This window comes from Chelon labrosus, assembly GCF_963514085.1.
Source record: "Chelon labrosus genome assembly, chromosome: 8".
NCBI classification, from domain to species: Eukaryota; Metazoa; Chordata; class Actinopteri; order Mugiliformes; family Mugilidae; genus Chelon; species Chelon labrosus.
The window spans coordinates 15,378,725-15,392,093 of NC_140358.1; the positions used below are offsets into that span (position 1 = coordinate 15,378,725).

General features: G+C 45.0%; 1 protein-coding gene across 1 annotated transcript; it reads left to right on the forward strand.

Annotated features, from left to right (window-relative positions):
• The first annotated feature begins 3,323 nt into the window (after window positions 1-3,323).
• spon2a (spondin 2a, extracellular matrix protein) lies at window positions 3,324-13,081 on the forward strand. The gene is made up of 5 exons (XM_084549482.1): window positions 3,324-3,616; window positions 5,570-5,790; window positions 11,123-11,314; window positions 11,679-11,850; window positions 12,125-13,081. Exons 1-5 carry the CDS (start codon window positions 3,337-3,339, stop codon window positions 12,310-12,312), a joined length of 1,053 nt encoding a protein of 350 aa, XP_084405608.1. The 5' UTR covers window positions 3,324-3,336; the 3' UTR covers window positions 12,313-13,081.
• The last annotated feature ends 288 nt before the right edge of the window (window positions 13,082-13,369 follow it).

The window sequence follows — 13,369 nt, forward strand, 5'->3', positions numbered from 1 at the left end:
TGTCTGACCAAGCGAGTCTGTATTTGTGTGTCTGCATACACAGTTTGTTGCAACACATGCATGCCATGCAGGAGTGTATAAAAAGAGTAATTCAAGGCAGATTGAGGCATCTCTTTCCTCAGCACAAACTCCTGAATCCACCTTTGGCCAATAAAAGATTTCTAAGAAAAAAAAAATCAGCACATTACCTCCCTGACATCTCCTTGTTAAAAATGAACATACCTCCAGCTGTGCGCACAAACCTGCGCCTGTGTGTGCGTACCTGAGTGCCAGTGTATATAAGCTGAGGTGAATGTGTGTATTATCTCTGCGTGAGGCTGCTCTAATTACGCAGTGTAGGTGCCCAAAGGGCGGCAGCCGCTACATTTGGCTCCGCACCACATCCCCTTTTTTTTTTTATTGTGCCTTGTGCCTGACAGAAAAGCTGCAGCGTGTGCTCGTCTATGCTGACCGATGAGCACGAGTCTGTGGTGCGAAAGCATGCATTTGTAAGAGTGTAAACTTTATATTGACGGAAAATAAGAGCGTGCCTCTGTATGTATTAAAAAATACCATATGGGCCGGTATTATTATTGCTGTGTGTGTGTTTCCAGCAGACAGCAGCTGGTTGTGGGCCTTACAGTTCAGTGTGTCTGGGCGGGAATTCAAGAAATGTCTCTTTAGTGTGTTACAGTGTCAGTGTGACAAGTTCAGAGGGAAGGTCAAAGGGTGTACTCAACCGAAGCCTCTGAATAATGATTATTTTAGCAGCAGAGCTCAGCCCAACGAACTGTTCTTACAGTGGTTCATTTAGGATTTAAAGATTATGGTCAGGCAAACTGAAATTTTGCCGGCTGGCAATCTCCAGTTGAAAACGTTCACCTTGCGTGACAGGAATGTGTGTGTGTGTATGAGTGTGGGAAAGAGACTGTAAGCGGGAAACCTGACCTCCTTTTCTATAATAAACACAGTGGAGAGAGCAGACAGGACAGTAGCAGTTAAGTTCACATAGTGATGTCAAAGGCCTTCAGATCTGGGCCACGGATTTCCAGCTAAAGCAAGAACACAGTGCTCGTTCACGGTGCTGGTGTGCAACTAGCTGCGTGCTTGTGCATCTCAACCCGGAGCTTCAGCTGCCTCCTGCAGGGCAGCAAAGTTGCAGTGAGGTGATCAGATGACTCCGCAGTGAGATCAAAGCCAGACTCTGTGTGTCTCCCTGCTCTTGGTATTTTTACGGCGGGCCGTTAAACTATGCACCGGTTAATATACATTTAATGGAGACGCGGAATTGATAAAACACTCGGCGACACATAAAGGCTGCGGTCAGAAAAGTGTCAGAGTTGGAGTTTTGCAGCTATATTGGCAGAGTAATACAATCTGACCTCTGGAAATAGACTTCAGGGACAATGTGCAGCAGTACATGAGTGTTACGTGTGTTTATGGTGCGCGCGCGTGTGTGTGTGCGCGCGTGTGCATGTACACATTTATGCGCTGGTCGACTTACCCAGATTTAACCGTCTGCATACTCCAGCTGCTTGGAGTTTTAGTTATAGTATAATATCCCACGGAAAAAGAACAGCCAGTAAAACAGGAAATAAGTGAAATGACATAATCTTTGCAGTAAATTTAGTCAAAAAGGAAATTATAAAATTGAATTTAGATGGAAATGTGCATGCACATTATCACACACAGGAGCAGGGCATTTTAACTCTACCACCATTGGAATCAGGCAGAGGAATGATCAGGATGGATAGCAGGGATGAGAAAGTAATTGGCGAAAGTAGAAGGGAGGATGAGATTCAACAAAGTGCACTTCAGTTTACTAGAGGAGCACGTCCCGGTTTCACACTCTCTCTGGTGCACGCTCCTCAGGCGCACGCGATGATATATAAAGCCAAAATGTGTTTTGAGAAGTTATCGTGCACGTGTCCGCCTCCCTCCTCTGTCTGCCTCATAATAGAGTGTGAGTCTGACTCAGCAGCTGGTGGTCAGGGGATGGTCAGTCGGTGAGATCAGTAAAGAGCAGCCGAGCAGACGGATTTTGCGTCCACGCTCATCTGCGTTGTTTTATTTTAGGGCGGCATCTGTAACAGGCATTGCCATGAACGAGGATGAATGTTGACCCTGCGGACAGTGGCTGGCTCCGGTTCAACACACACTTAGCCCAGCACGAACAGATAGGAGGATTTCATTAATTGAAAGGGGTCAGTGGGTTCAAAACGCTTTGTTCTTAGATAAAGTGGCTTTGTTGTTATATGAGGGCAGGAAAGTGGAATTTCCCGTCTTATACTGATTTTCCAGGATTGTCTGGGTTTGGCTTCCTAAATGTTCATGTTGAGATCCTTCTGTTTGCGTGCAGATGTGCAAAGATTACATGTCCAACTTCTGAAACACTCGACTGAAGACAATTATTAGCTTTTTTCCGTCATTCCGTGAGTAATGAGTCTGTGAACAGCAGGGTACAGGGTAGCTGCAGCTCTTCATCTAACAGCTCACTGTGGCGGCTCTTTCTTGCTCCATTACATCACATCACAGTTTGATGTAACTGTTGATGGATGATAGCAAAAGCCATTGCATTTCCTCCAGTTAAATGCTTTTTAATGTGAAGCCGCACCAATAGCATATGCGCAGTGTGCATTAACAGCAGTCCCTGAACCCATCAGCTATTGCCTGATGAAGCATTATGCATTCTGCATTCACGTCCGGATATCTGTTTATAGAGATCACATTAAAAGTAACTTAACTCAGCATTTGTTTTCCGGGAATGTCGACAACTGACACTTAATCAGGCAAACGCATAAATACTGTCATGCTTTCATCTGGGCTCAAACATGTGATGATGGATGGCCTTATTTCTGGCTTAAAATACGATCGTTTACTCATCCATATAACTTTGGAGTCGATATTTACATCAGCGTATATCCATATAGTGGGAGTGACTGGGGCACCGAAACGCAGCCTCTAAATAACGCATTATCTGCCACGAAACTCGTTCATTTCACCAATATTTTGTTATAATATGCTAGTGCTATTCCCTGTTGTGTCCGGAGTTACCTGTTATCATCATCCGGGGTCTGTAGATTGACCTACTAACCCCTGTGGATGATGTCATCTCTGAGCGCCACTGCGTTTCGGTGCCCCAGTCACTCCCACTATATGGATATACGCGGATCTAAATATCGATATCCAAATGACACCAAAGTTATATGGGAGAGTAAACGATTGTATTTTATGCCAGAATAAGGTCCAGGTTGTAAAAAACAGTAATTCCCCTTTAACAAAGATATCACGTTTGCCACATGGTGTGAGCAGCATTTTATCATTTTATAAGACAGAAAGTCTTATATAGTATCCACCATGAATGAGGGACACTTGCACAATCATTTTTCATTTCTTCATTTCTTTCAGATGATGTCAACAGAACACCTGACCTGCGGTTGGCTGCAGCAGCTGCTCGTCCTTCTAGTGAAGCTTTGCCTCGCTTTTGCTGGCCCTTTGCGACCACTCAATGAGACAGAATGCACGGCCAAGAGTCCTGCTTCATACATCGTGGTCTTTACAGGTCACTGGAGCCCGCAGGCCTTCCCCAAGCAGTATCCACTTTTCCGGCCCCCTGCACAGTGGTCCAAGCTCATAGGTGAGAGACACCGCTGGGGACAAACACGTGGGTTTAAGAAAATCTGCAACTTTTTACCGGTGACGCCTGATAATCTCCTGAATTCGGGCTGTTAGCTCAGACTTGCTATGGCGGTGAGGTGTAAAAGAAGGCGAGCAGTCAAAGTTCACGGAGCTTTTGTGTTCCCAATCTAAACAGGGTGATTACAGCGGCCTGGCAGGGACACAAGCTCAGCCTCTGCTTCACCCTAAAAGAGGGGAAAATGTGTCAGAAGTTTAGACCCTCATTATCTCCATACGTACACACCGGGGTGAGAGATGTCAACGAGCAGAGCAGCAAGAAGCAAAGAAGCAGTTAAGAAAGACAGTCTAAATGCTACCAGATGCCGTTCCTCTTTGTTTCTCTAACTTCTGTCCGGCCGTATCTTTAATATTTCTCAATTTCTTCAACTCCGTCCTGCACCCCTTCCCACATTTCCGCTGGTTTACCACAGTGTTGGCGGTGAGGACTGGAGTGGCGGTTTCGGGGCTGGTGAAGGTGGGTGATGATAGTTGGGGTGTGGTGGGGTCAGACCACTTACCTCAGAGCCAGTAGGAGGAGGAGAGGAAGAAGAAGAAGAAGCAATTCAGATCCATCTATTCTCTTTTTTTCCCCCTCAAGCCACGGAGCAGGGGATGGATGGCAGATGTTTGCACATGTGTGTACATGTACGTGTGTGCGTATTGGACTGCGCTGCTCTGCGGCGGCTGTGGCTTTGTCTGGTTTCCAGCTCTACCAGTGGTGACCTGCCAGAGGATGATGCCCTACTTACTCCTTATAGAGACAGGCACCGGAGATTATGACACACCCATAATGGCTTTTAATGTTCCAGGGTAATGGGCACCGGTGGACAGGGGGGGGGGGGGCCAGGAATGGTCTTTGTCACAAGAGAAGAAAAACATAAAATTCTCAGTGGGCTGAAAGTCTGCTTTAGAGGACAGAAACAAGGCTGGGCATGGAGTTTGTTGAAAAAAATCAGAACCTGTTGAAGGGTTTTGGGGCTATCAAAGGTTTTGTGTTGCCTTATTATGAAGGTCGGGGGGCAAGGGACCAAGCCAGAGAGGTGAAAGAATATAGTTTGTCGGGGCCAAAAAACACACAAGCAATTTAGGAAGGGTGGGAAGTGCGCCTTTAAGTCTTTGGTGGTGCTTAAACGTGATGCGTAATCAAATTTCAAGGTCTTGACGCTTGTGGGAAATTTGTTAGGATGGAAATGTAATTAAGTGCATAAGTTATAGCAGTTTGGGCAGAAACAAGATAGTGTGTGAAGTGCGCTGGGCAGGTTGTGTGTGTGGCTCGGTGTGTGTTAATACACGTGTCAAGAGTATTTAGGTTTAAACGCGCGGCTGTGTGCGTGTCTGTACGCCGCTCCGGAGAGTGAGGTAAGGCAGAGCCATCAGAGCATTTTGTCAGCGTGTTTCTGGCTAACCTTACTCTGCCCTTAAAACCACTGGCCCAGAGCAGAACCTGCGGTACAAACAGTTTAACCTAAATCAGTGTCTTGATTCTCAAAAGATCTCATAGATAAGCAGAACTAAATAAAAGAATGTGAAGCGAGCGGCTCCGTTGGCCCCGAGTTCAAGAAAAAGCATCGGTAAGGGTTTCCAAACTAATTTTTTTTGTCCATCTCTGGTTGCCAACTCCAAAATCCTGACCTACCTCCTGGCAGCTCCAGCCTGTGTTGTGGTTTTATCAGAAGAGATGTAACTAGAAACTTGCGATGCTGCCAAAGACATGCGGGCAATTCCTTCAAAATTATCTGTTGAAGTGCAGGAATTAGGAGGCAGCCGTAGAAATACATACAGGCTCCATGGTGGGAATGATCTCACCGTCTGGCTTGAGGCTCTGTGGTGCTTCATTGACATTGATATGCATTCCAGTGAATAAGCATCTCACTCTTGTCATCTCCCTCTTTCTTGAATTTCTTTACTTTAGCGGTCAGCCATAATCGCCATTTTCGGCTATGGGAGGAGGGCGCTCCAGCCAGCGCAGGGGTGCAGAGCTTTGCAGAAGTCGGGGTGACGGTGGAGCTGATGAAGGCGGCCAAGGAGGCCAGGAAGAAACGTGTGGTCGGCGCCATGTACCGAACGGCTGGCATCCCTACCGGCGTCGGGCACAGCTCCACGGAGATGCTCATGCAGCCCAGGAACTCGCTGGTAAGCACAAATAAAACTTAAAAGCATTAGAAGCAACAGACATTCATGCTCAGACACAGTAAGTCACACAAACCATCTGTCTGACTAAATCTGTTCAGTCATCTGGTGACCTGGGCCTCCCCATAACGTCGTCCATCCGCTCTGACCAAATACTTCACCACTTCTTTCCACTATCCAATCAGACTATGTTTAGCCCAAGTGCTTCGGCCACAAACGCCCACATCCATCCTGCACGGTCTGCACTCTGTCTGCTGCCTGCCCCACTGAACTCTGTGAGCTCAGGAGAGAGGGGCCCAGGCTGACGTGCACCAAAGGAGCATGTTCAATTTGGGAAACGTGGTTATTTGCTTTCATACTGAGTGTCACAGAGGAAGATTGATAACGCTCTCATGTTTATATGTATATATGAAATTACTCTCAGCAGCCTGCAATCACTGCAAGTGGCTGCAAAGCTTTTTAATTAACATGTTAACGTTACACCGATCAGCTATAAATTTACCGCCGACTGGTCATCGTGGCACCTGTCAGTGGGTGGGATGCGTTAGGCAGCAAGTAAATATTTTGACCTCAAAGTTGATGCCAGAAGCCGGAAAAAAATGGGCAAGTGGGAGGATTTGAGAGACTTTGTCAACGGCCAAATTCTGATGGTTAGACGACTGAGTCAGAGCAATAAAAGATGGTAGCCTGGTCTGACGGATTACTTATCCCGGGGAGCGCGTGGCACCAGGATGCAAGTAACACCACTTTTCTGTTGCCATGGAGGTGTACGTGTGGTTTGCAGCAATCGCCAGGCGGTGGTATGCGTCAAAATAACACCTACGTGTATTCCAGGATCCGAGTTTCCCATTAAAAAAAAAAAAAACATGACATCGTAATGAGATCATCAGTGTTTTGGCTGATCAGTGTATGTCTCATAAGGTGTATAAAGTAACCGTGACTAAAAAACAGCTTTTACACCTCACTTACTGAACTTTTGTAGTTGCATTTGGCTAGCTGTTAGCCTGCTAGCTGTAATCTTGAGCCATATCCGTCCATATTTAGCATTAAGACACATAAATGGTGTTGATTTTCTTCTTTAACTCCTGGCAAAAAAGTAAATATGTGTACTTCCCCAAACATCTGATTTATCCTTTGCACGTAGATCCTCACATGCTTAGTCAGTGGTTGCAGTAACAGTTCGTCCTCTCCATATCGACCGTGAGGTGACTAGACAGGATTCGCAGCATGGTGAAGCTAATACGCGGCTACAGAAGCCTCACTTGGCCAAATTAGGTGAATATTTTTAGTGCAAAATTTGCTCTTCGTGTCCTGCAGCTCACGTAACATTGTCCGCGGAAACACACAGCGAACATTACTGTTGTTATTAAAACAATAGTTAACTATAACTGCTGAAGCCCCCCTACTAGCCCATATTTAAGGTTCTCGCTAAGCTCATCTCTGGACCACAGAATACCACTGCTTTTAGGAGCAAAGGTCACGGTCGGACTCTTTTTTGAGACCCGCGAGCTAAATTTGGGACCGGGGCTTAAACAAAGGCAAAGGATTTGAGGAATGGCCCAGTGGAAAAATGTGACATCGCATTCACAGAGTTATAACCAGAAATAAAGTATCCCTTTTATGTGTGCAGCTTATATAGCTGATGAATGAAGAAGGAAAAGGAAAAAGGTGAGGAGGAAGGGTGGGCATTTACTGGAGCATTTAGAAAAGGGTGTGTGTCTGCCTCAAAGTCTGGTGACCTACATATATTTATTGCTTGCGCTCCAACCCGACCGTTCTTAAAAATCATAAACAACCCCGGTGGGGGGGCGTCTTTGGTAAGTACTTGCCATGGACCGCAGCTTAGCAGCTTGTTGTGGAGGTGCATGATGTCTGTGGCTGCTTTTAAATGTCTGTTTTTAGAGTAGCGGGACTATTGTGCGTTTGTGTTGAGCGAGACTGATTGATGGGAATCTGTTGACAGTTTAATCTGTTATTCTGCTCCTCTGTCTGTCTGTTTTTCCCTCTTGCACGCTCGTTTATAACCGCCGTCCCTATTCTCTTCCACACAAAACATTCATACGCAATGCCACAAAAATCCCAAACACACATGATTCTCATCCACATATTCATGGCCCTTCTGCTACTGCTGTTAAGTGTGTAACTCAAGGCAGGCAGATAACACCAAATAAGTACAAGTCGGACATTCGGTATTTTGTAAGAGCAGGGAATCCTAAGCATTAAAGCGGCTCTTTTGTTGGACCGGGTTGCATGCTTTCTAGGGACGACTGGCTCTCTCCGGGGCTCTGTGGAAGATTTGCTGTGATGGACAAAAAGTGGAAGGGATCATGGGAGCTTTGAGTAACCGTCTGTGCTGTGCAGATACTTCCTGGCCTGTGCGCTGCACACCAGTGTGGAGCAATCAAGCCGGTGACGAGGAACACCCCGGAGAAAACACCCTTGCTGAGTGGCCCGATGGATATAGCAGGATGGATTCTTAGAAAAAAGCAGAGTTTCAAAGGAGGCTGAAAAGGATAAGAGGAGGGAGGGATGTTAGGAGAAAAGGAAGGAGGGGATCAGTGAAGGATTCTGGAAAAGCCACAAAGCTGCTTCTGAGTTGGTTTCTCTGTTTTCTGATGTGCGTCACAGGCAAGAAACAGACCTCGTGCGTCACGCTGACTCTACCTGCCCCCTGTCCCATGGGGGCCCATTTAGCCTGGTGGACTGGTTTGATCTCTGCTTTGCACTCTTTTACCCGTCGCCCTAACTGATGCTGGGCCATCCTCCTTTCCTGTCCGTCCACAGCAGTCCAAGCCACTGCACATCAGCATAGGTCCTTAAATATCGCTCTGCTAAGTGAGGAGGCGTTTTCAAATGCGCTGTTTTCTGGTCATCTGCCACCTCCGTGTGTGCTGACCCCCAGGCCACTTCCTGTATGAGGTCACCAGCTCTCAGGAAACATCCATCACACAGGAGACCCAGTCCAACCCTGCACAGGAAACTGAGCACATGCTGCTCCCAGTCCCTGCATTTGTAAGTTACAGAGTTATAAATCCCGACATCAGCTGTGTTTGTGAGTGTGATGTCATGCTCGCTGTATTTATTGTCCTGGCCATCCAGTCCATGCCATAACTGTTTGGACAGTTCCACTGTGTTTAGGTTTTCAGGCTACGTGCTTCAGCATATTTAGTTTGAAATAAAATAACCGATGCTACGCTAAAGTGCCAAGTCTTCTCTTTAGTAGCCCTTTAGCACTCCGTGCACACAGTAAAAATCCAAACTAATTTCACAGACACACATGAATCCTCACGTTGAAAAGGTTGTAGAAGTCTGCAGGCGAGGACTGTCTGAAGAAACACCTCGTGTTTTACTGATTCTCTCCCAGGCTTTCACTCCACACTTCTTGCTCGCTGTGAGCCCTCTTCACCCTGAAAATCTATTTCATAGTTTTGGCCGAAGGTTAGAGAAAACTATCCTTCTTGATTTATTTGGCTGAGTCTGAGCACACAGAATTCTCCCGTTGCTTCTGTCAGCGGTGAAAACATCGAAGTAAACCATAGCAGAATCATTACCACACTGGTTTGGATCATGACCTGGCCATGAGGTTGATTTTTGGTTCATTATTTTACTCCTATTCAACCCTTTTTGTGAACTGCAGCTTGGCCTTTCAGTTTCTGAGGTTTGCATCTTGAATCCTCTGACAAGGAAACCTTTATGTCTGCACCCTGGAGAGCATTCTTGACTTGCTATGCGGTCATAAAAGGGGTTGTCTCCGCCATGCAAATTATTTTCCGCCTACCCATAAGACTTGTGCTCTTCAGTCTAGGAGGTCATTTAGCAGGTCATAGTTTTCCCACGTGCAGCTGCTTTTTTTAAATTGAACTCTGCTGTATAATTTCAATTTTTTTAATCATTTTCATTAACACTGTCTCCTCATGTTTACAGATGCTCTTGTTCAATCTGAACTCTCAACTCTTTTGTGCATGGATTAAAGTTGAAATGTCACATAAGGATCATTTATAGGCGGTTTAGGCTTCTATATTCTATCTCAATATGGCGCCGTAGCCACAGTGACAGTGCAGACCCTAGCGCGTAGCTAACGTGCACCTCCCCAGAAATGTAACTACGTACCGTGGCAACACAGAGCACAAGAGCTGTGATCGGTCCACTTGATAGTAGCGTGATTCCACTTTAGTATTTCCAGCTGCTTCTCCACCTCTGCATATTTTTGAATCAATTGTTTTTGGATCAATAAAGATGGAACACATTGAGGAAAGGTTAACTTAGGTTCGGAGATACAAACATTAGTATGACTATGAATTTAGGAATTTAGTTGAAAGTTTCAGTCGCCATTGTTGAAAGTGAAGCAGGAAGTAGAAACAAAAATTAACCAAATGGCAAAAAAAGAAACAGCGCCGACTAGCATTTGGGTGGTGTTTTTACAAAGGGAGCCAGAAGCAGAGATTATACATCTGCGGGACATATGCCAGCACAATTCGTCGCCTTAGCCTCTCTGGCAGAAGTATAAACCGTCTATGACAAGTATGAATGGCTCACACCGGCGTTGGATACGTGCGTAGGTTACGGCGTCTATGTCCCACCCTAAATGAGCCTTTAGTAGCATAGTGTTCACTTACATTTTGACTCTTGATTTATATTTGAGCACTGTGTGTTGAATAGAGACTTGTCCACATACTTATGATCTGGCCTGTATGTCAATAGAAAATCATTATGTTGTTCTTTAATTAACAAAAAGAGCTGCTAATCTCACAGGACTGATAGACAACATTTGTCTTCCTGTGAACTGGATTATTGATTAGCAATTAATGTAACTGCATTTCATTCAGCTTTATTTTGGTATGTTTCCCACGTTCACCATCTTAGCTCAGATTTTTTATGAAACAGTTTTGCAGGTATTTAAACTAAATGAATTCAGTGATAATGTTGCTTAACTAAAATGTTAATGGATGGCCGAGACTGCTAACATTCATCCTGAGAGGGACGTCAGTGTGTTTAGCAAACGTCAAGCCAATCTGTCAGATGGTTGTTGTGATACTCTGCTTAAAGGTTAAAACGTCAACCACTAGGTGACGCTGGAGGAAAAGTCTGAGGGGCCCCCAAAATGATTATGATCATCCTTGTCTGAATGAGGATAAATGAAAACACACGCTCTTGGTGTCCTCTGCTTCTCAATTTATTTTGCCCATTGCTATTACTGTTAAACGAGCCACAGACTTGACTGGTTAATAAATAAAGGGTTAGGGGTTGGCTGATATGTGTGAACCACAATCCATACATTCCCTTTGACCATTGAAGTATGAAGCAGTTGCATTGATTGTCTCTCCTGGATCGACAGGTGTCCCTGATGGTGAAGATGATCCCCAGCCCCGACTGGTTCGTCGGTGTGGATGGTCTAAATCTTTGTGAGGGCAACCAGTGGAAACAGGAAGTGACCATTGACCTCCAGCCTTATGATGCAGGGACAGACAGTGGATTCACTTTCTCTTCCCCCAATTTCCCCACCAGCCCCCCAGAAAACATCACAAAGGTAGGAAATTGTGCAAAAATCAATTTTTTTTAAAAAGTGTTCATACAGTGACACCATCATTTAGTCCCTGCATTCATTCCGAGGTGAGACATGGTGGACGACCCTTGTCTTATTCTTAGAATACATTAGCAGCCGGGGAATGGGACGTCATTCTTAGCTGTCTCCACTTAAATTATTGCTTGGCAGCCCTCATGCCTGACCTGACGTGATTTGAGTGAAAAAGGGCCCCCCTTACATAATAGACCCTCTATCCTTTCCCGGCATGTGTCTTAAAGTGGTCTATTGTCTGTATTTGAAGTTCTGCTGAGAACCTGCTGGCTCCTCTGATGACTTATGCCTGGCTGTTCTTTCCCAACTTGTTCAGATCACGTCTCAGATGCCGAACCACCCGGCCAACTCCTTCTACTATCCACGCTTAAAGGAGCTCCCACCTATTGCCAGCATAATGATCACTCGACAGGGCAGGTCATCTAATCGTCAGACCCTCATGTCCAACCACATTCTGCCTAACTCTATCAGTCCCCACCGTTTCTCAGGTACGACCACAGGACTCCCTTCACCTGTGAACGTTTCACCTCAGAGTATGAAATGAAAGCAGATGATTGGGATGGATGAGCACAAAAACACAACATGATATGAAACTGTTAAGTTGTGAAATCTAATGATGATTCACACACCTTTTATTGACATATCAAACTACACATAAGGATTTACTTTCATTGTAAAGTTACTCTTATGTCTTAATTGTTCTACTGGGTATATCCATGATAATACTCTCTCTCTGTCTCTTTTTCTTTCTACTCAATACAGTGACACCGCTGGACTGTGAAGTGTCTCTCTGGTCATCTTGGGGTCTGTGTCTTGGTCCCTGCTCCAGGGGCGGCGTTCGACACCGCACGCGCTACATCCTCTTGCGGCCGGCCAACGCTGGCACCCCCTGCCCTGAGCTGGAGGAGCAGGCTGAATGTGTACCACACAGCTGCATGAAACTCCAGTAACCCACAGAGTGCACATGCTAGCACAAATACTGCCAGCATTTAACACTGGGACTTTCTTGTTATTACTGCTGGACTGAGAAATGTTGCTGCGTCTCGTTGATAATGTAAAAGATTGTTTTTGCCTTTGTTACAAAGTTTGAGATGAACTGCATTGCCGTTGAAGGCCATCAGTTTTAGAGTGAATACTTCTCTTGGTGTATTTTAACAGCTTTAAATGGGAACTGAAGCCTGATTGTGATTAGAGTGTTGGACGGGTATTAACGGTGGTAAAAGGGTTAGGGTTATAAACTGCTGAAGATGCACAACTGAGACGGAGATACGTGACGAATGTGTGCCCTCAAAGACCCGTACAAAACTTTTTATGCTTCGTCATCAGTTACATTTGTTTATAGAGTGTACACTTACGATAGCAAACCACTTTCACAAATGGGCATCTTGAATACACATTTACACTCTTGCATATATGCACACATGTGCACACAGGAATCTCCGCACAAAGGTCCTCGCGCAGACTACATACCTTTACAGACGTGGAGGCATTAGTTTACATAGATAACCTACACATGCTTGGCACATGAAGCCCTTTCAAAATAACCTCACACCCCGAATTATAAATATCACCTTACTTAAGAAGCACCTACTAGCTGACTTGAATATTTGAGCCGGTGCAAAGACGATGGCCACTCTCATAACAAGATGCAGGTTTTTATAGAAAGAAATATACATATTTGTGTTACTATCTCTTTTGATATTTCATTGTTGAAATGTTGTACATACTGTATGATGTATCTTATCTTGTATAACTCATGAAATAAATATGGAAGTGTGTTTTTCAAATACAAAACCTCTCTGCTGCGTCTGTGCTCCTGCATCTGTGTTTAAAACTCCGGTGAGAACATCTCAAGTTGCACATTTCCACTAATATATACTGACTATGTTATTTAGAGTATGCCAGAGCACACTCAGTCTCTATTTGTATCATAAGACCTCACAGTTTGAAAGCAAAATATAGGCAGATATAAATATCACTGCATGGAAAGATAATGATTTCTTATTA

What these genes read in the sequence shown, in the direction of transcription:
- spon2a (XM_084549482.1), top strand. Translation starts at nt 3,337, where the DNA reads ATGAATGAGGGACACTTGCACAATCATTTTTCATTTCTTCATTTCTTT. An exon ending in CCCCAGAAAACATCACAAAG is followed by an intron (nt 11,315 to 11,678) that starts GTAGGAAATTGT and finishes CAACTTGTTCAG; the next exon opens with ATCACGTCTCAGATGCCGAA. An exon ending in CAGTCCCCACCGTTTCTCAG is followed by an intron (nt 11,851 to 12,124) that starts GTACGACCACAG and finishes TACTCAATACAG; the next exon opens with TGACACCGCTGGACTGTGAA.